General features: G+C 50.9%; 3 protein-coding genes across 3 annotated transcripts; 2 read left to right on the top strand and 1 right to left on the bottom strand.

Moving 5' to 3' along the window:
* The first annotated feature begins 2,249 nt into the window (after positions 1-2,249).
* Pex13 (peroxisomal biogenesis factor 13) lies at positions 2,250-4,838 on the top strand. Its single transcript, XM_003739691.2, has 7 exons — positions 2,250-2,348; positions 3,175-3,618; positions 3,708-3,818; positions 3,903-4,086; positions 4,197-4,345; positions 4,445-4,584; positions 4,705-4,838. The coding sequence occupies exons 2-7, from the start codon at positions 3,177-3,179 to the stop codon at positions 4,792-4,794; spliced, it is 1,116 nt and encodes a 371-aa protein (XP_003739739.2). The 5' UTR covers positions 2,250-2,348; positions 3,175-3,176; the 3' UTR covers positions 4,795-4,838.
* A 2,195-nt stretch (positions 4,839-7,033) lies between these two features.
* Positions 7,034-8,834, bottom strand: LOC100904842 (DDB1- and CUL4-associated factor 13). Its single transcript, XM_003739689.1, has 4 exons — positions 8,679-8,834; positions 8,285-8,446; positions 7,489-8,195; positions 7,034-7,369 (listed from the first exon to the last, which is right to left on the bottom strand). The coding sequence occupies exons 1-4, from the start codon at positions 8,832-8,834 to the stop codon at positions 7,081-7,083; spliced, it is 1,314 nt and encodes a 437-aa protein (XP_003739737.1). The 3' UTR covers positions 7,034-7,080.
* A 1,326-nt stretch (positions 8,835-10,160) lies between these two features.
* Positions 10,161-13,897, top strand: LOC100904452 (pyruvate kinase PKM). Its single transcript, XM_003739686.2, has 7 exons — positions 10,161-10,361; positions 11,053-11,172; positions 11,321-11,851; positions 12,136-12,266; positions 12,403-12,663; positions 12,761-12,948; positions 13,173-13,897. The coding sequence occupies exons 1-7, from the start codon at positions 10,250-10,252 to the stop codon at positions 13,402-13,404; spliced, it is 1,575 nt and encodes a 524-aa protein (XP_003739734.1). The 5' UTR covers positions 10,161-10,249; the 3' UTR covers positions 13,405-13,897.
* The last annotated feature ends 6,820 nt before the right edge of the window (positions 13,898-20,717 follow it).

Genomic DNA, 20,717 nt, shown 5'->3' with positions numbered 1-20,717 from the left:
AGGGAGACCACCCTAGCCAATCATTTGCGGATAGACTGATGCTTTCAGGCCCCATTTCTCGTCAACGTACATTTCCTTTCTCTGAGATGCCCGCTCTCTCCAATATTCTTTGAGTGCTTGTGGGCCATGGACAGCTTCCGTACTCCGAATTCGGGCCAAGGAGGAAAACTCTTGGGAAACACCGCCCCAGATTGAACGATTTATTGTAGATTGACTGGGTCCCGCTCATTTATTGGGTACGCTCCTAGGCTCCCTTCTCAATCGATAGGTGGGTTTGTGGAAACCCTCAAGCTCGGAACAAAGTAAAGTTAATGAACCGGTTTTGGAATACCTTAGAGAGTTTCCAATGGATCCCTAGCTAATTCGGGGGGGACCAGTTTCGGAACACCCCTTTGCAGCCACTGGGAAGACACCGTGACCACTTATCGATATCAATCATAACACCACGTTAAATCCCTGGTTCCGAAATTGGTTCGTGTTCTATCACTTTTACCATACTCTCCGCGCTACTACCCGAATTTCCTGTGCGTGTTCTATTCTCACCTCTCGTGTGGTTCCGAATTCCACGCCTCTAATCTTGTACAGTGCCTGCCCAGCATGGCTTTCAACGATTCCTACCCGACGTGCTGGAACCGTGGGTTTCGGCCGTTTTTCTCCGATCCGGAACCGACCGGTTCGCTCGGTTCCTACCCGCGGCTCCGAGAGGGCAAGACAAATCGATCCCGGCGTCTGAACCACCATTGATAAGCTCCAAAATGAGTAAGGATCCAGGCCGAGATGTTTTTGATGGCTGGATATCTCTGTCATGCACGCTAAGGAGGGAAGGACCAGAACTGACCCTCGCGATTCAGACGAGATAGCGCGGGATTCGTAGGTCGACCCGGGTCTTGAAAAGCCCCGCATGACATCTCGCTACTTAGGCCCTCTGGACCGAATAATCAGGCCACCTACACATATTCGGGGGTCAGATTATTCGGCATTGCGAGGGGGCAGTTCTGGTCACTTCCCGACATGGACCGTACCGCGAACACCGCGAATACCCTTCTATGATTCTAGAAGCAATTTCTGGTGAAGACTCAACATAAAATAATATCAATCCGAATGCTATGAGCGCTCTGAAGCGGATAAAACAAGGAAACCGGGAGCGCATCGGTTTACCTCATGCAAAATGCTGTGAATTAGAGAACTCCGAGTCCATCGAGCAATTCGAGAGCAGAAGTTCCTTCGGTTCTAGCCTGTGAGTTCTCGTACGGCTCTAAGCCTCCGGGATCGATATCCATGAATCCGCACAGATTAGAGAGGAGCGTTTGCACCGATGTCTATCTCGTAGATAAAATTCGCTGAGAATCCGGAGATATCAACAGAAAGCAAACAGAAAGGAGTTCACGTTCTTATCCTGTCATGTCTGGGAAAAATCCGTGAGCAGGGCTGGCTGCTGGTTTGATTTGCTGTGGCTTCGATAATCCGCCGGGAGAATGGGAACCTTGCTTTATGTCGGACGTTCTTGACGATCATAGGAGCTTCCGGTTTTTACCCGCGGTTCCGACTCCACGGTTCTCGAAACTGACGGGTATTCGGGAGCCCTAATGCCCAGGACAGAAGCTCAACGTCTGGAATTACGGACAGTATCACAACTTTTCGAAGCCAGCGCGTAATACAGCGATGCTCGGTCGGACGCGATGCTAATTCGAGCCCGAGTTGTCCTGGATGGATCTTTGAAATTCCGGTGACGGAAGATGTGACCGGCCGTTCCCGGTCACACTCCAAGCAAAAATCATTGTCTTCATCTGAGGTTTCTCGTCCTGAAGACTGACAGGTGTCAACAAATATTTTGAGCTTTCTGTTTCCAGTTTTTTCCGCCCTTCCGCTGATGGAGGGATGTATGCACACAGTTATTCGATGGTCCCTCAAGGCCCTCCTTCTATCCCGAGTTGAACCCTGCGGCGAACTGGACCCCGCGGCGAGTCGGCCGAGGCGAGTTGAGTCGCGGCGAGCTGGTCGCGGCGGGTTGGGTGTACCGAATATGATCATCTAGACCAGACGGACTAAGGGCGCTTTTGAGCGAGTCTCCGCAATTAGAGAGAAGCTCGGATTCGCGGACAGCCGGGGGTTATCTCTCCTCGAGCCTCGGACCTCTCTGCCCGCTTCTGGTTTTACGATTCTCGGAGAGACAGTGGAAGGAGAGAGAGAGTCCGTTCAGTCAGCTGCGACCGGCACCGCTATCGTCGTCGGTCAGCGGATGTAGTCAGTCGGAGTGGTGCAGCGCCACCGAAACAAACACCAAGGCGTGTGTGTGTGTGCATAGAGTGGTCACAAGGCGGAAGATCTGGTGTGTGTACAATAAGCAGGTGAGTCCGAGTGGTTCAAACAGGTGGTTATGCGCTCGTTTCGCGTTGTATCGAAATTCATCAAGCTCAGAGCCTCCTCAAGCTTATGTCGAGAACTTTCATTGTTGGCTACGTCGCCGTAAATGTGGGTCAGAGAAGTCCTGCAGTTTCCATCAAGGCATCGACGGGTAATCGAGTGCTTGGCGATTCTGTAAACGTGCAAACGTGCAAACGTGCACTGCCGCAACGACGTCGCTCGTAAGAGAGGCGGCGTGGGTCCGATCCTTGCTGCCGGTGAAGTGTGCAGGTACTCGGCCTCCATCCGCCCGGGTACATTTGCTTTCTGGAACCGTTCTCGGAAGCGATGTGAAGTACAGTACCCGTGGGACCTTGAACCTTGGCTTTTTGGTCCAGCCCGCAGAAGTTCTCATTGCGGCGGGGGTTCCCGAGCACCGAGCATAAATTCGAATTCAGAATTCGTAACCACAGACGCCTCTGATATTTCGATTCTTGAGCGCCCCGATCATGAGCGGCGACTTCGAGACTTCGGGATCCCTTGAACGACTCGGGTGCCCATGGCGGCATGACGGAACGAGGAAAGTTCCGGTTCGTTCCTTGGCGGAAATAAAGTCGTAAACGAGACACTATCTTCGACCGTCGCCCATCGAGATTGGTAACAGGGTTGTCAAATTACAGAACTCGCTTGGATGCGAAATTCACGGCTCGTTCATTCCCACTGAATGTCAAAGGGTGATTTTTCACGAGGAATGAATGAATGAATGAATGAATGATCTTCCAAGCATATCCTCGGAAGATTCCTCCTAAAGACCTTTGATTCGAATTCCAGAAATGGCTCTCCCACCAAAACCATGGGAATCCACCACGAGTCCAGAACTTCCGGCTGCCGCCATTCCGGCTCAAAACAGCTCAGACGGACCTCCGCCGGTACCTCGATACAACGACGACATGAATGCATTTGGATCCTATGGCGGAGGCTTGAATTCCTACCACGGGAGTCCTTTCATGTCTAGATACGGCGGAATGGGTTACCCTGGCTCCTACGGCCAAATGTATGGAGGCTACGGCGGTTACGGGGGTTATGGCTCGTATGGGGGCATGATGGGAAATTATGGAGCCCCTAATGGAGAGTCCGAACTCGCCCGAATGGCCGACGAAAGCACTCGATCCGCATTCCAAAGCGTCGAGCACCTCGTGCACGCTTTCAGCAGCGTATCCATGATGCTAGAGAGCACGTATTTTGCCCTGTACAACTCATTTCGAGCAGTTATAGGTGAGCATTTCTGAGGTGTGAACGCCGTGTGCCTCTATACGGACTCGGGTCCGAATCACATGAACTAACCGATTCATTTCTGCGCGTAGGAGTCGCAGACCATCTCTCCAGTGTAACGCAGCAGCTGTCCCAGTTGATAAACTCGCTGTCGCTCATCAGGACGCTCCGTTGGATAATTCGCAGGAGCCTTCAAGTACTCGGTAAGTGGTCCGCGTATACAGAGCGTGACGTCGGGACGAAACTCTCCCGATCCCTGCGCGTCTGATTCCAATTCTCACCCCCAGGCATCGTGCAAGTCGATTCCGCCGAAACTGCGTGGAATTCTGCGTCTCATATCACGAATCAGGACGCGCTCGTGACGAATACGTCGACCTCATCGTGGCCCGTACTCGCGTTCTTCTCCGTCGTAATGGGAGCTCCCTACCTCCTTTACAAGATGTTCGGTCTGAGTGCCAAGGAGAGCAACAAGTGAGCTACGAGTCCCAGAACTCCATTCTTTATCTACCGCTTGAACGGCTCATTATTATGGATTATCGACGATCGGTATTCCAGCCTGACGTGAGTCTCTGTCGTTCTAGATGGGCGTCCGGTGAGGCGCCACATTACTCAGCAGTTGCGCTCTACGATTTCATCGGTCGCAGCGACAGGGAATTGAGTTTCCAGGCGGGAGCGAAAATAAGGCTCGCCCCCAAAAATCTCCAATCAAAAGTCCAGGGATGGTTGGTCGGTAGGTGTACAGCTGCTACTCTTGTTTGAAGGTCATAGGCGGAGGACCTCCGTCGGCATAATGAAGCACAATTTTGACCCATGTTCTAAACATCTTCAGCAAGCATCGATGGTAAACGCACTGGACTAGTTCCATACAATTACCTTAAAATCCTCGGTCCGTCAGAATCGATCGGGGCCCCAACGACTGCTCCCCAAAGTGTTTCAACCTGTCAACCTAGATCCAGCGCAGATCCTGAGGTATGATTCAGCTCTGATACGACTATGCGACAGAAGAAAGCCTCAATGCGAGGGACAGCCATACGAATCGCTGCCGAGACTTGGTGACTCCCTAAGTATATACATTTCTCTCTCCACCAGGTGTTTCCTGCCGCAAGAGAAGAAGGAGACTCACCGACGAATACTCCGAATGGTTTCGTAAATATTAGTATGTCGGAAGTTAGCAAATGAAAGATGTGACGTATCACCTTCGACTGTATACTCGTATTCTTCTATTTTCATCGTCTTTTTTTCTGCCATCGAGTCGTGTCTTGAGGAGGTCTTGCCTACGTCGAAATTACGTAATCCCAGCCTACGTTGCTGAATACCCTCTCGCTGCGACAGCTTACATGAATCTCAGGGACACTTGAAGGATATATGCTTCTGAACTCTGCCCGATTGGAAGCTCGAATTGTTAGCGAGTGCAAGTCATGGAGGGCGCATGAGAGGCATTATCCAAATACCGTCTCGTTCGAATAAGTTTCGCTCATACCCAAGCTGGACTTCCTTCAAGAGGGCTCGATGCATCGCAAAAGCGACGAGCTCCAAGGAAAATATTGCGCATGGCATTCTTATCACGCATATTCGTGAGACTAGAAGCTGTCTCCGCGCTTCGTTGTTCGGTTCTTCGTCTAGCTTGTCCCTCCTTGGACGTTCCCAATGTGATCTGCTCCATTATTTTTTATTGCTTAATCTCTTACGTGTTGAAAACAGAGAAATCCTTCATAGCCAATATACTCGAAACATGCATGCATATTCATGAGGCTCACTGGATCCTACGCGATTTGGGTTGTATCTTAGGGGACCGAGGGATCGAATGGAAGAAGAAAAGCGATCGACTCCTCTACGCGCTAGCCCTTTCCTTTGGCGCTCTGGATACTGTGGATCCCGTCGATGAGCTGTCGAAATTCATAGCAGTTTTTCCGCATCTTTGGTACCCCACCGAGTCCTCTGAGTGAGTGAGCTGTACTACATATTGTTTGGTAGTCTTGTTTTGAAGCAAACAGTCCCTTCCATCTCGTCAACGTGACGACCATCGTTGCCATCGCGATTCCCCCGAAACGAATTCGATCTACATTGTCGGGGAACTCCGTCACTGGTCGGGAGTATCTTAGTAAATTTTATGGATGAGGGGAAGAGGTTCTCCTCAGGACTGCCGTTAGAATAGGTCACACTTCCACTGCGGGCGGAGTTTACATCCCGAGCTGTTCCTGTTCAGGCGCACTCTGGTCTGCGATGATACATCATTGACGTCGACGGCTAACGAGGGAATCGCGGCTTAATTCCTCGCCGATACCTCCCTCGTAGGAGGGGTCTAGATTAGTCCGCGTGTGCACAACATGCCGTTCTGCTGGTAAACCGAGATTTCGTACTTGAGCTGCGCTTGTACTGTAGCGGCGGCAGTGGTGATTAAGATCTCGATTAGCTACTGCCACCTCCTGTCTCCTGTCGAAGAGCTTACGTCACCATCCCCGAAAGGACGTTGCATTGGCTCGGGAAGTCACAAAGCGGCACCTCACACGGAGTGGACTCCTGCTTTGATTGATGGATTTCTTGATGGAATCGAGCTTCGACTCTGGATCTGGAAGGAAAAGTAGGCTGACTGTTGGAGCCCTCTTCCCAGCAGGAAACGGTCTCAGCGTGCACATCGGGCTTGCGGATCTAAATGGACACTTCCGCACACTTTTATGCGGTGGCGGTTCGCGTGAGCAACATTCGGCCAGGCAAGGAGTCCAGCAGCGATCCCTGGAGTTAAGTCCGATTATGGGAACGTATGGGGTCTTGGCGTGAATGCTCCCGGCAGGCCTCTCGCGCCTTGCCGCTCCCGCCTTCGTGAACTCGAGTGGGTGATTTCATTTCTATCGGCCTATGCTCCCCTCTCAGCCGCCTCCAGAACCACTCCGGGGTTTGGCGGATTCGAGGCCTCTAAATGCAAGCTCGAGCACTATCCGCTTCATCCCGCGCGATCATCTTGCTCTCTGTCCAATAAAGCCCCTCGACGGCACGTGGATTCGCACAAATCACATACCAGTGAATAACAAAGCGAAACGAAAGTGGAGCCTCGAGAAGGAAGGGGGGTGGGACGAGGGGTCGATCGTATAACTCATCGAGCTGGATTATGCGAGAGCGGTCTACGGAGCAGAAAATAACTGCTCTCGCTGCCCTCCCCGGAAGCAATTAAAAAGATGGGCTAACCCGATGTCGCGACCCCGCAGTATCAAGGGTTCATCCTATTCCGCCGCGGTGGTTGGTTCGCGAGATGAAATCGATAATGGCTTCATGGAAGGCTTAGAATACTCAGACCGTGATCGCCTGATTTACTGAGTAAGATGGAATCAAATCATTCGGCCCTAGATCCGCATGTCTCGGGCGCAATCAAGACTCAGCCAATGAAAGAACGCTTGTCGTCGAGGGAACATCAGAGATTTTCTTGGAGGACGTCGGAGGTTACAGGATAGTTAAGATTTACAGCGTGATCTACTCCTCTTCTTCCACTATGATCTGTTGTTTCGTATTTGGTATTTTCAAATCTTTTTTCTTCGTGTGCATGCGCCGTCTGATTTCTTTGGTTTTTCGCGACGACAGCATAATCTGCTTCTCCTTGACTTGCTGGTACAATTGCTTGGGAATGTGTCTGTGTTTCACGATCCTCTTCACGGTCGGGTGACTGCCGTATCGACTGAGAAGAGTCTCATTGTAGTTCTGGATACTCCTTTCCCGTGATGAGGTGATTCCCAATTGCTCCGACGCCTTCGCCTTCCATAACCTGAAAATTCGGACTGGAGTCATTAAATCGCCGTTCGACAGAGCACACCCGTTCGACAGAGCTCCACAAGAAATGAGATTCAAAAAAATTCCTTCGCGCAAATGCCAAGCAGAACATACCTCAGATTCATTTCATCAGAGGCACTGATGACGTATTTCGCATCCATGGAGTACACCACGGACGTGACTTTTTGCATCCGCTTCGTGTGATAAACTTCTCGGGACCTCATCGAGTCCACAGGGAAAATTCTCACCGACTTGTCATAAGAGCCCGAAACGAATTCGGTCCCGGTCGGCGAGTAGTCGAGACTGAGAACCGCGCCGACATGGTCTGTATGAGCCTGAAGTGCTGTCTTGAGGTGCCGAATATCGAAAGTGTACAAGTTGAAATTTTCATTCGCCACTGTGAAGTGCATGGCCTGCATCGGGTTGAAGCATAAAGCGTTCGAGCGCATTTCCAGCGTGACTTTACGCAAAGGAGTAGCTTCGCGGATATCGTACAGCACAATCGATCTGTCGCTGGACAGCGAAGCCAAGAGATCACACTCGATTGGACTGAAGGTGACATTGTATATTGTGTCCACGCCCCAGTTCAGGCTCCTCAGAGGTTCGTTCCGACCTTCTTCCCACAATGAAACCGTTTCGCCAGCTGTAGCGAACATCTGACTCTTGTAGTGGTGAGCTAGGTTCATAATGGTGGTTTTAGACAGGATGGTGTGTCGGATTTCTTGGTCTCTCCATTGCTTGATGCTCTGGTCCTGTCCAGCTGTTAGGAGAACATCCGATGTTTGACCGTAGCAGAGCCCACGTACGGGGCCATCGTGCGCCTGTAAAAGCAATCGGAGCGTCAGACTCTCTTTCAGCTCAGAGAGGGAAAGAGTTCATAACTTCTGGACAAGGAACGAGCAATGCTCACCTGAACGTTTCCAACGCATCGCCTGTTGGTCAAGTCCCACCATCGCACTTCACCGTCGACTGAAGCACTGACAACGCCTGATATTTTTTCTGGATGTTTTGCTACGATCTCCACCGCATCGCGATGACCTCCCAGCGAGCACAAAAACGGCTTTGCGAAAATCTGGAGCAAAAGACGTATAGGGTTTGATCATGTAGTCCGGGTTCCGGAGTCTTTGATCACGCCGAGAAAAGACGATAGGACGAGCATGATCATTCTCTCGACTTCTCGGTATCCTTCAGCTCCTCACAGGTTTTCAATTTTGGACGGAATTTGAACGAGGATACTCCAGAGAGAGAATAATCTGCGATGCACCGAGAAGGGAGGCAGACCAATGGAGGACGGTTCGACTCACTCTGTCAATCTTGGCGGCATTCACCGCAGCTGTATACTCCCTCGCAGTCGCTAAGGGATGCAATTCAGGTTCCACATTCCTCTGATGCCGGTGCAGGTCCCGGCTAGTTTCACGGGTGTAGTCATCAGGGTTTCGCACTAACATCTTGATCTTCATCTTGCATCGGATGTCGTGGCTCCCGGGGAGATGAAAGGGAATACTAGGCCGATGTCGCGCTGTTGCTTCCACACAACAACACGTGTTTTTCACTCTCGGGATCCGTTCTGTTTTGACGGAGGCGTTCTCTCTCCCAAAGACGTCTGGTCTCGCGCGGATCGAGGCGCGAGTTCGAAATACAACCTGAGCGAGGAGAAGGCTTCTACTGAATCCGTTTCCCGCCGAATCTTGTTTCTCGCTCCGAATCTTTCCTGGATATCGACACTGGAGTGCTCCCCGAGGAAAGGATGATCCGAACGATTGTCGACCTTCAAACTCCACCGCGATGCCTTGCTTTCGGATTCCCCTCTAAAATTTTCTGCCTCGGAATGGCGGCGATCCGACTCGTCGGAAGAGTTCTCCCCGTCTCGAGGGATCACCTTGAACAGCTGTTTTAGCTTCTCTTCTCAAAACAGAGAATTTCATTTCATACACGGTCTTCTTCGAACCTCCACCCTCGTTCGTCAGCGCGGCACCGAACAGAGGCTCAGAGCCCATGGGTCGGTCGCCAGTCCGTGCTCGTGAGAGGTGGAAGCGCACTGGCCTGTCACGCTCCAGCCGTACGGACGTCAAGGCTGAGAATCGAGCTATTTATGATTCAGTAATCCTCTCGCCTTCGAGCCTGCTCTCAATCGCAGGTTCTGCACTGGGAGCTGGAAGGCTCTCGCTGAGGGTACATCGAGCTCTTCAGTTCGAGCAGGAATAGTCAAAATCATCGGCATCAGTCTGCTGTAAAAATTCGTGAGTCTTGACGTTTCAACCAAACCTACGCCGGATCGAATCGCTCATCTCCCGCCGAACTCTTACGAGTCGAATATGTCGGTTCCCATCCGCCTTCACTGCGCGGCTTCGGAACGCGTTATCGCGCGATTTATCGAAAAAAAATGATGAGCAGCACAACGCGAGCTTCATGTCGACGGAACGTCCACATCAGCCGAGGAGCACAGATGGAAGCGTAATTCCCTTCTCACGCATGTTTTTCCATCCCCGCGCGGAGATCGATAAGCAATGAGAAAACTTCGCGCTAAAGACTGCCTCGTTAAGCCTGTGGTACTTTCCTATACTTCCTCGCCGAAGTTGTCAATACCTTCCGGAGACGAAGTTCCGCCGCTTTGAGTCGAAGTGAGTAGGTGATGATGACACTGATGACTCATATATTATGTCAGCGGATTGGGTTTCGAGGTCGCGAGCATCCTCGTGCACTTGGCGCCGCGTGATGATGATCTCTAATCTGCGGTGTGAGAGGCTTTGCGCCGATCACCCTTTCGCTTCCTCTCCCAAGGATACTTATTGTGGTACTCGTTCCATTGGTAACCTTGCAGCGTCCCAGTCTGCTTTATCCTCGTCTCTTCGCACGTCGGAGCATCTTTCTAACGATGGCAGTTCGCGCAATGGGATCCGAGCTCCATGCTCTGGACTCGTCCAACCTGCAGGAGCACCTCTCGCGCCTGAACATCCACTCGATCCCCAATTACACGAGATTGACAGGTCAGCTTGTACTTCTCTACCGTTAATTACGCGATCCAGCTTACTGACATTTCCCGCACTGACGATGTGCCTCAGTGACTCATTGTCAGTGCGGGTCAGAATTGTCAGGGCGTTACATGATCTGCGGTAAGCGGTTCGGCATCAAACGCAATTCAAGGACACGATACCCGCCGGCATGGTGGCCTCATCATGATCACACCAAGCCTCGCGTCACATGATCCTATCCCTCGATTACTCATTGTATCAACAACCTAATTTGCTCCTTCTGCTAACGGTGGACTCAAGGACGTATCCGCTCCGTAATTCTTCAGAGTCGCGTTCCTACGTCACGTTTACTTCGATGTCGCGCAATGAGCTCCGGGTGAACAGTTTCGAAGCCTCGCCTGAAAAATTCCGACTGTTGCGAGTTTCCCGCGTTTATGATTTTATCTTCGATCGGTCGCAGGTTGTCAGTGAGCTAAGACTGACTTGGCTCGCGGCTCTGCTTCGCTCACGTCTTCACCATGAAAGATGACCCTCGAGATGAACTGCCTGCGGAAATGCAAGGCTGCAATGCAATTGCGCAGGGATACTTTTCTCTGGCCGATAATCCCCTTCTCGTGGTGTTTCATTCGCATGCTGCTGACGGTGCTGGAAAAGCCTGGGGACGATTTTCTAACGCTCTAACTCCAAGTGCTTATTCTTCATTAAGGCATCATTTGCACGATTGGACCCGCCTCGCGAGAAGTCCCCACCCTCGTGCAGATGATGAAGGCTGGAATGAACATCGCTCGACTCAACTTCTCCCACGGAACCTACGACTATCACGCTGGTAAGGCAACTTTCCGGATCGATTCCGAATTCCTCGAGAGGTTTTTTCTGACGTACATTCAAAACTTCTATTCACCAACCCAGATACATTCGATAGAGTATGATTGGCCGTGCTCAAAAACCTCTCGGCTGAAGTGTTCCGCTTCCAGGCACCATCAAGAACGTTCGCGAAGCCAATCGAATCGTCAACGAGCAAATAGCTCCAGACAATGTGTTTGTGGCCATTGCTCTTGACACCAAGGGACCCGAGATCCGAACTGGTCTCCTTACCGGTGGGGCATCCGCCGAGGTCGAGTTGCTGAAAGGTGCTACCATCGATGTCACCACGGATGAATCCTTCAAAGAGTCCTGCTCTGAGAAGAAGCTTTTCGTCGACTACAAGAACATAACCAAGGTGGTGGCTACTGGTCAGAAGATTTTTATCGATGACGGACTGATCTCACTCGTGGCTCAGCAAGTCACAGCGGACACGATCACTTGCGTCATCGAGAACGGTGGGCTCCTCGGCTCGAAGAAAGGCGTCAATCTGCCCAACGCGGATGTCGACTTGCCGGCGGTCTCGGAGAAGGACAAGCAAGACTTGCAATTCGGAATTGAGCAGGGGGTCGACATGGTCTTCGCATCGTTCATCCGTAACGCCTCAGGCGTGAAGGAGATCCGCGAGAAACTAGGTTCGGCAGGTCAGTTCGGGGCATCGAGACTCGGATTTTTCGAACGTCTAGATTCATCAGTAGTATTAACAACTGCCATCGAATAGTTCCATGGTACTCGAAATTAAAAACCTATGTCCAACGAGCCAAGGGAGGTTATCTAACCAAGAATTTATATTTAGAAAAAGGTCAATCAAGTTCGGATTTACCTCCTCTTTTATCATTGACTTCCCTCAGACATCGTACCGTCTATGAGCTTGATTTCTATGACAAGGGTTGAGAAACCACGTGAATAACCTTCTTGGCATTCTTAGGCAAAGATATCCTGATCGTTTCGAAGATCGAGAACGATGAGGGCTGTCGCAAAATCGACGAGATCATCGCAGCATCGGATGGCATCATGGTCGCCAGAGGCGATTTGGGAATCGAGATCCCAGCTGAAAAGGTAAATGACATCGACTCGATGGGATTCACGAGCTGGACACCTTGCTCGAACCATGGATTGACCTCCGATGGAGATGGAGCCTAATGACTAATGACTAATGACTATGCAAGCGTCGAGTAACATTCTCTTGCCTCAGGTCTTTCTAGCTCAGAAGATGATGATCGCCAAGTGCAACATGGTCGGCAAGCCAGTCATCTGTGCGACCCAGATGTTGGAGTCGATGGTGAAGAAACCTCGTCCCACGCGAGCTGAGGGTAGCGACGTCGCAAATGCGGTCCTCGACGGAGCTGACTGCGTGATGTTGTCTGGAGAGACAGCCAAGGGCGACTATCCGCTCGAGACGGTGAAAATCATGTCGAAGATTTGCTGTGAAGCTGAAGCTGCTTTCTTCCAAAAGGTACCCATGTCGGCGCTCTCTCTAGATCGCATGGAACCTGCAGGAGTCTGCTCCTACAGAATATAGGCCTTAACGACTTTCAACACTCTCCGCGCAGGATGTTTTCCGGCACTTGTCCGAAATGACTCCTGTCCCTACGGACTCCTCCCACACCGTTGCGATTGCTGCTGTTGCCGCATCGGTCAAGTGTCTGGCCGGAGCCATTATCGTTGTCACTACCACTGGAAGGACAGCCCATTTAGTTGCCCGTTACAAGCCCCGTTGTCCAATCGTCGCCGTGTCCAGGTAGGTGGCTCATGTCGGGCATGCCATTCGAACGGAGAGGTCTCATTCATAGGTTTCGACGATGGAGGATCCCCCAATGCGCGTCAGAACAGATTCACATGCCCGCCGTGGCACAAACGCGAGCGGATCTGTGACCCGATACGGATTCCCAGAATTCAGGAATAATTCAGTCGTCAGGCGGCTTCAGCCAACAGGAGCTGATCGAGTCTTTTCTCACTTCCCAGGTCGGAGCAGACCGTGCGCCAAGCGCATCTGCATCGAGGCATCTTGCCTCTGCACTACGCCGGGGAACGCGGCAGCGATTGGCCTCAGGATGTTGACAAGCGGATCGAGTTCGCCCTCACTGTCGGCAAGACCCGTGGTTTCCTGAAGACAGACGATTCGGTCATTGTTATCACCGGTTGGCGGAAGGGCGCCGGAGCGTCCAACACGCTCCGAGTCGTCTCGGTGCCTTGAGCGCAAACTCTCCCTTCGGCTTCACAAGCTCGCGGGAGTCATGGAAGCTAGTAGAATCGATGAGATGAATGCCTACTTCTCAGTAAACTTGAATTATTTTAGAATCCCGCAACGGATTCTGTAGCGGTGAAATCTAGCGTAATCTAAAGCGATTTCGAGGACTTTGTGATTTTCCTTCAAGAGGAGAGCGCGGCATTCTATCTCCAGGAAATACGGAATGACAGTTGCGACGAATGTTTTCGTTTCTCCCTCCCATATCAGCGAGCGAGTGCGGTTTGAATTTGAATGAGTCCCACCGCCTTCACAATCAATTCCAGCTCTCCCGTCCCTAATTTATTCATTTACATTCTCTAACACCCGTCGAGAGATGTAATCATACTCGTCGTTAGGCTCATGGCCGTAATGACAGCGTGGACGAGAATGGTTGTAGTGGAGACTGCCGTGAGCAGGCGATAGCATAATAAAACTTGTTTGCGTCGAGTTGGGCATGCGTGAAAAATTGTTTTTGATGATAGTTACTGTTTCTTATTAGCTGATATATCCCAGCCCAAGTCGGGTCAGCCTGCGTTGGGAGGATCGCAGTGCGCGAAGATCACATTAACGGGACCTTCGGCTCGCTATGGAAAACTCAGCTGTTCGCCAGCCGCACAAATCATGCAATTAAGTCTACGACGAAGTTCTTGCCGATGTTGTTCTGGAGAGACGTTTCCCCACGATCCTGGGGAGCTCCGTTCAGCCTCGCCCACTTTTCGAAGCATTCGGAGTGCTTGTCAGCGACTACAACAGTCGGCGTCGATCGCTGTAGGTTCCGTGACAGATGGGTCCGGTAGAATTGGGAGATATATTCTACTGGGAGTGATATGCAGCCACAATTTGGTATCCGACGATGTTCATATCTCTCAAACTCATATCCGCTCTGAGCGTAATGCACCTGCATCTTGAGATGAGGCTAGCTTGCGAATCGTCGGCGATTCGCCGAATAGCGAATACAATGCATATAAGGTTCTCGATTGATCCCGAAATATCGAGCTCTGTTGAAGAAGCTAGTCGACGATCAGGAAATATTCGTTAGGGATCCCAAGGCGAGGACCATGATTTCTTCGTGATCCCATGCGATTTCCGATCCTTTCGACATGATCCGGCTGTAATCCTGGGTGATGAATTATGATTCTAGGTTCAATCTTGCGTGATCCGACTGCCATTGGGTGTTATCCGGCATGATCGCGTCGGACCCGACGCGAATCAATAACGGAGTTGAGAAAAGGAAAGGGGTCGCCCGATTCCGGGTAAGCGGCAAAGATCATTGTCCACATTGTCTTCTCCATGGACAGATTCCATTTTTCGGGCAATTTCAGCCGGTGTTCTGCTCGTAAGCGCTCTCCTTAATCTTGGCATACGTACAATCATTCGACAGCTAGAGCATACTGACAAGCGTACAGAGTGCGCCGATTTACGCGTACGAGCGTACAAGTCGAATATCTGATAGAGCGTGTTCGTGTTTTGTGACGCAGCAGACACGTCCTCTTCCATCGCAAGTTGCCGAGTATATTATCATGTCGTGTTTCGTGTCAGGCTCGTGTCTCCATTGAGAAACCGGAGCGATACTTCTGCATTCGACGATCGCTCCGACCGTCAGCTGTTGGAGAAGGTGTGAGTGTACAGTAGAGACCATGGGTCGGAAACAGACCCAGCCTCGCTCAGGCGGCAATACGAAGGTGGGTGCGAATAGCGCGAGAGGAGACATCTGGTCTTGAGTTCAGTATCGCCTCCATTCCAACCGGTGTTCATATCCTTAGAAAGCGAGTGCCGAGCGATCTGCCTCACTTCTGTCGACAAGTGGTGCTGTGCCTGCGCTCAACGCCTTCTTCCCGTCTCTGCCTCTGGCAACGCAGAACGGTTAGTTTGCGCCAAAATTAATCTGACAGAACGAGATGCTGACAGGATCTCGAACGTTCCCTATTCATCGTGATGCTCTATGGACGAGACCCTTGATCGTTCCAGACAACGAGAGCGAAATCACTGTCGATGGTGACTTCCGATTGCTCTTGAAGAAATTCTTCAAGAAGGATGCTGTCACGAAGTTGAAGGCTCTCGAGGAGTTCGTGGCCCTCATCGGCACGAAATCAGAGGAAAGTCTTTTGGGAGTGCTCCCATTCTGGCCGAGACACTTCAGCAGACTGGGAATGGTAAGTCCGACCTCGCGAACTCGTCAGAACCTTCCTGGTCAACCCCGCCGGATCCCCCACCATGCTTGCTTACCTTCCGGTGTTGTAGGACATCGATCGACGTGTTCGGGAAAGCACGTTTTCCGCGCATCGACACCTCTGTCTGAAAGTTGGCAAAAACATCGCCCCTTATCTGAAGACGATCCTCGCGCCCTGGCTCGTCGGTCGCTTCGATCCGCACGGGCCGGCTGCGTCAGCAGCTGAGAGAAGCTTCAATGAAGTCTTCCCTGAACGGAAACACCGCGATGTCATAGTGTTCTACCTCACGGACACGATCGAGGTTTGTCTCGAATGGCTACGTGTCGGTGTGAATTAGAGCTCTTGAATGATATGAACTTACGAGGAGTGCTTGAATCTGAAGACGCATTCTCTCGTACGCAGCAATTCCGTCGCAACCTGTTCGAGATCACGGTGGCGACCGTCGCAGACTCTCAGGATCTCACGGCGGAGGAGAAAGTCATCAAATTGATAGCTCTTCAGAGCGGTACACTCCAAGCGCTGCGATACGTGTTGGAAGTTTCGGTGAGCGCCGACCAAAGCCACGAGAAGAAGGTGAGTCCATGAGGCCTCGATGTGTGGTGACAATTCCGGCTCTGCCCTTGCTGAGGAGCGATATCGGAGGATATCGTGTACGCTCGTGATTGTACCTCCTCAGATTATCCATAGGCATGGGGCTCCCCTCATCGGGGTCCCTACTCATTCGTACTCTCAAACTTCAGATTGAGCCGTGTCTGGATCTGATAAACGACCCTGACATCTGCCGCCTGGCGAAGAACGAGCATGCCGTAGTTCAGCGATACTTCTACGAGCTCATCAGCGTCAGTATAGAGAAAGCTGTCCTCAGAGACTTTAGGTCGGTCACCGGCTTGACCCTCGGTCGCTTAGCCGGAAGCGAGGTGAGTCGTGCTTGCCAACGTATGAACGTACAAACGTACGATATGGACGGGAATGGAGTCCTTACCTGTGCTGAGCTGATTCGCTCTCCATATTTCGACTTTCTCTCCCGTAGGATCCTTTGACGTGCTCGGCGATTTGGCAGACCACCGTGCAATTAGTGGTCGCGCATCCAGAATGTTGGTCCTACGTCGCTTTCGAGAAACAAGTGCTCCCACAGCTGAAGCTAGTCATCAAACGAAGGGGTTCCGGGAGTCCCCAGAGTATTTTTCAAGCCGTGCTATTGCTATTCGCAAAAATGCCTGACAATCCCAAGTGAGTTTTGCGCGATCCTCCGTGGGGAATCTGCGCTAGGTATCCGTGAATGAAGATGCAAAAATTCATGATAGAATGTCACATCAATTTACCATACTATAATGAATGAATATTAATATTATAATTATTACTACTTCATTGAATAGATATTTCCTATCATTGATGATTTTATCAATTCTCTTATCCATCCTTGTGGGAACTTCGTATTCCAGATACCGATTGGCGGTCTTGAATTCCCTGAAAGACTGTCTGACCGAGAATGTTACGACGCAAACATCGGTGGGAGAATTGGGAGCAGCCGCGAGGGCTTTTTTCGAATGCTTGCGCTACGCCATTGTCCACTTCACAGTCGATTCTGCGGGAGTTCTCCAGCTCATCGGGGACCATGTGAGTGATGAACCAGTTTTCATGACCCGGCCATAGTTCCACGCGAAGCTGGAGCCTGTCCGAGACTAGCAGCCTCCATTGAAAATTTCAGCTTCTATCACTTCTCCGGAAAATGATAGCGATAGAGGACACTGCTGTCATTAGAGTCCAGCCGATAGTTTTCAAGGAAACACGCTCTCTGCTGAGTTACCTGCGGAAGAACTCTGATGGAAGTGGAAAATTCGCTGTCCTCGGTTAGTGGGTGCGAGATAAAAGTCTGGCTCCGATGTTGCAACTTCCGTCATTCCTCATCGCTCTGATTCTTTTACTGAGAGTTCAAAAGTGCAATCTCTGGTCTTTCCATTCGACAGAATCAATCTATCGCGATGTTTATGCGATAATCATGGATTCTCTGGATTCGAGTCACAAAAATGCAGTGATCGCTCTACACTGGCATCTCAACTCTGCTGCGGAATCTCTCGGGGTGGGTCACTCACGTTCCGATCTCAATCAAGAGCAAAAGATTCGTTGAAATGTATGCCCTGTGAAGACTCACCCGAAAGGATTCTTCAGGTCAGGAGAACTCTTACCTTCGCTGAGGGTGGCGACCAGCAAAGAGGCAAGAGAAGATCTACCCTGACTCCGAACGAAGACCTCGTCGACTGGAATCGGGCTTTCCTCTGTCGAGTTCTCACTCTATGCTCCTCGAAGTCGGATGAAAGCCTCTTCAAACTTCTCGGGAACTCGTTCCCCGCGTACTTCGACCAGGAGTCGAAGGAGTTCTTCGCCGAGGTGAGCGAGGACCGAGGCGAGATTCGGTCGCTACCAACGATCTCAATCTCAACTCCGATCTAATCTCTTCGGAATCGTTCGAGGAAAGTTCCTCGAAGATGAATCAATCATGCTAACTGAGTGAATCTCTTCCTTCAGAATGGATTCGATGACGAATGGCTCCGCGAAAACGTCGAGAAATGGCTCGAGGAGGAAGCAGCGGTCAGAACCGCTGTGGAAATGCTGCTGACGATAGCAAATTCCAAACCGGAGAACGGTGTGGCGGAGATCGTGAGAATGTGTGAGGTGAGAGAATCTTTCTCCCCGAGAAGCCGTCCGCGAGACTCGAATACTTGACCCATCGGATCCCCCTTTCTTTTCAGGAGAAGCCGCAACTTTTGTTGACAATCCTCGACCAAGCCTCTGAGTGCTCCTGCGAGAGGTTCCAGCCGATCCTATCGACTATCTTCCATACCGAGTCTTTCGTGGATACGATAAGCAATGAGCTGAAAGGGCCACGCAAGTGGGAGATCGTCGGAAGTTGTCTATCCTCGCCTCATTTCTTCTCTGGTGAGTTCGAATCCTATATGTTGACCTGAGTTGCCGTGAATATCCCAATGACAGACCCTCTCTCGAAGAAAAAATCCTTTCGATACACACCCGCCCCCTAACGCAAGGTCCCGATTCGTAATCATCAAATGAGATCTTGTGAACATTGTGAGGAATAAGCTGATACATACGTCATCGACACTGCTGCTATTGTGTGATGATTTTCGAGCTCTACATCGAAAGCACGCCCTTCCCCACGATTCTGTTATCGCTCTCCCGACACGAAATCTTTCTTGAAAGATCATAGGCCCCCCTTCGATAGCAGCCCCCCGCCGGAGTAGACATATGAAAAATAGAAGCACGGGTCACTACTGGTGGATTTATGGTATGCGCTGTCTGATATCATCCGCGGCTGGAGTGGGTCGTAAGCGACTTAACGCGGGATCGTGCGATTGCAGATTCCCTCATCGACGAACTCGTGATCGCTTTGATTGAAGACATTGAGACGATTCTCACCGAGCAAGAATGCGACTTGAATAAAATCGAGCTGAGTAACAGTCTCACTAAAATCTCAGCATCGGACGAGATGACATGGAAGCGACCGGTAATCATACTTTTCGATCATAAGAATTCCCAGAGCAATCAGGATATTGAAAATGTTAATGAACGATCGCACATATTTCCCGCAGAACTTCTCGACTCTGGTGTTTCAAATATATCGATTATCTGTCCAAACCCTCGCTGAGCTCGAAGAAGCCTCGCAAGCGTCACAGGGCATTGCCAAAAGAATGCAGGAGACTTGGGTGACAGCTCTTGCAACTGACTGCGAAGAAAGTCGGAATTGCCGTCATCGAGTCATTGCCGATCTCAAGCAGAAAATATTGGACCCGTCTCCGATCGAAATGTGAGTGGATTCAGAATACCGTCGGAACTGCGACGGTTCGCTCTTCGATTCGGGCTCAGGCAACGGAGTCGATAAATCCTTACGGTATTCCAGCGCCTCCGTAGTGGAAAGCGTCTTGAGCTTGCTGACGAACAAGTCTCTTGAGGAGGACTTCCAAGTGCTGAGAGAACTTATGCCAACCTCGGAGGAATTCGATCGGATGTGTCGTGAGTGCAGGTTGGTGGCAAGGCGTCAGGTTTTCATAACGGAGAATCGTGAGAAGATTTTCCCGATTCTTCATCCCAGTGAATTCGCAGAATATCGGATTGGCTTGCGAGCGAGAGATTGCGGCAGAAGGATTTCGAGCTCCTGATCATTCACGGAGACAGCGAATATATGTCAGAGCCAGGTGAGTTCCTTGCAGCTGCTCTCGAGCGGCCTCCATCGCAGACCGGTTCAGGCTGTTAACGTGGTTGCGACGAATTGTTCTCTTCGCAGAACACCGGAAATTGGTCTCCGCCTTCATTACCTTGTTCGAAATCTGCGAGACGAAGAATGCTTTCGAGCTATTCGACGTGAATCATCTCCTGCTCATCGACCTCATTGATGTGCGTATGCTTCTCCTCGCTCAAGAGGAACTCACGTTACGCGAACGGAGCTGAGACTGATTTTCTTTTCTTCCAGCCTCAGCCGAGGTTCAAGCCCGTGATGAATTCTCTCCTGGCCAACGACAGAGTTTTAGAAAAGGCTGTCAAGAGTCTGTGCGCACAAGACGGTCTGCATTGGACCGCGGTCCTGTATAGCTTGATGACCCTGACCGGCATCCGCTTGCCGAAGAATTCCTGGCTAAAAGATGAATGCAGAGCATCGCTGAAATGGGTATGGTGTTCAGCCTTGAAGCATCGGAACAAGAATCGAAAAGTTGGAGCGCTATGGTGATTTCGGTCTCTGATCGCGAAAAAATATCGCAGGTCTGCATTAAACACGCTGACAGCGAGGAAGATGTAATGGACTTCTTGACCGTGTCGCTCGAACGCTCAGACCCCTCCGCGAATCCGGACCCGACAAATCTATGTCTGAGCATGGCGTGAGTCATCAAAACATAAGTCACACAACTTGATCCGAATTTGTCCCGAACAAGATTGATCATGAGAAGATCTTTCGAAGCCCGGGCTCGTCTGCATTGTAGTTCCCTTCCTTAGGTGCCTCCGCAAGGCTTACAGCGAAAGATCGAGTGATGCTGTTGGACGGCTTGCATCATACATCAGAAATTCATTCGAGGTCCACGCGGATCTTTTCGACACTTCTCG

This window comes from Galendromus occidentalis, unplaced genomic scaffold (genome assembly GCF_000255335.2).
Source record: "Galendromus occidentalis unplaced genomic scaffold, Mocc_1.1 scf7180000076583, whole genome shotgun sequence".
In the NCBI taxonomy this organism is placed as follows: domain Eukaryota; kingdom Metazoa; phylum Arthropoda; class Arachnida; order Mesostigmata; family Phytoseiidae; genus Galendromus; species Galendromus occidentalis.
This window is presented reverse-complemented; position numbering and strand designations above follow the sequence as displayed.

Coding starts and splice junctions, on each gene's coding strand:
- LOC100904452 (XM_003739686.2), top strand. CDS start 10,250: ATGGCAGTTCGCGCAATGGGATCCGAGCTCCATGCTCTGGACTCGTCC. Junction 12,664..12,760: donor AAGCTGCTTTCTTCCAAAAG/GTACCCATGTCG, acceptor CTCTCCGCGCAG/GATGTTTTCCGGCACTTGTC. Junction 12,949..13,172: donor CCAATCGTCGCCGTGTCCAG/GTAGGTGGCTCA, acceptor CTCACTTCCCAG/GTCGGAGCAGACCGTGCGCC.
- LOC100904842 (XM_003739689.1), bottom strand. CDS start 8,834: ATGAAGATCAAGATGTTAGTGCGAAACCCTGATGACTACACCCGTGAA. Junction 8,447..8,678: donor ATGCCGCCAAGATTGACAGA/GTGAGTCGAACC, acceptor CTTTTGCTCCAG/ATTTTCGCAAAGCCGTTTTT. Junction 8,196..8,284: donor GATGCGTTGGAAACGTTCAG/GTGAGCATTGCT, acceptor TTGCTTTTACAG/GCGCACGATGGCCCCGTACG.
- Pex13 (XM_003739691.2), top strand. CDS start 3,177: ATGGCTCTCCCACCAAAACCATGGGAATCCACCACGAGTCCAGAACTT. Junction 3,619..3,707: donor CTCATTTCGAGCAGTTATAG/GTGAGCATTTCT, acceptor TTCTGCGCGTAG/GAGTCGCAGACCATCTCTCC. Junction 4,585..4,704: donor GATCCAGCGCAGATCCTGAG/GTATGATTCAGC, acceptor TCTCTCCACCAG/GTGTTTCCTGCCGCAAGAGA.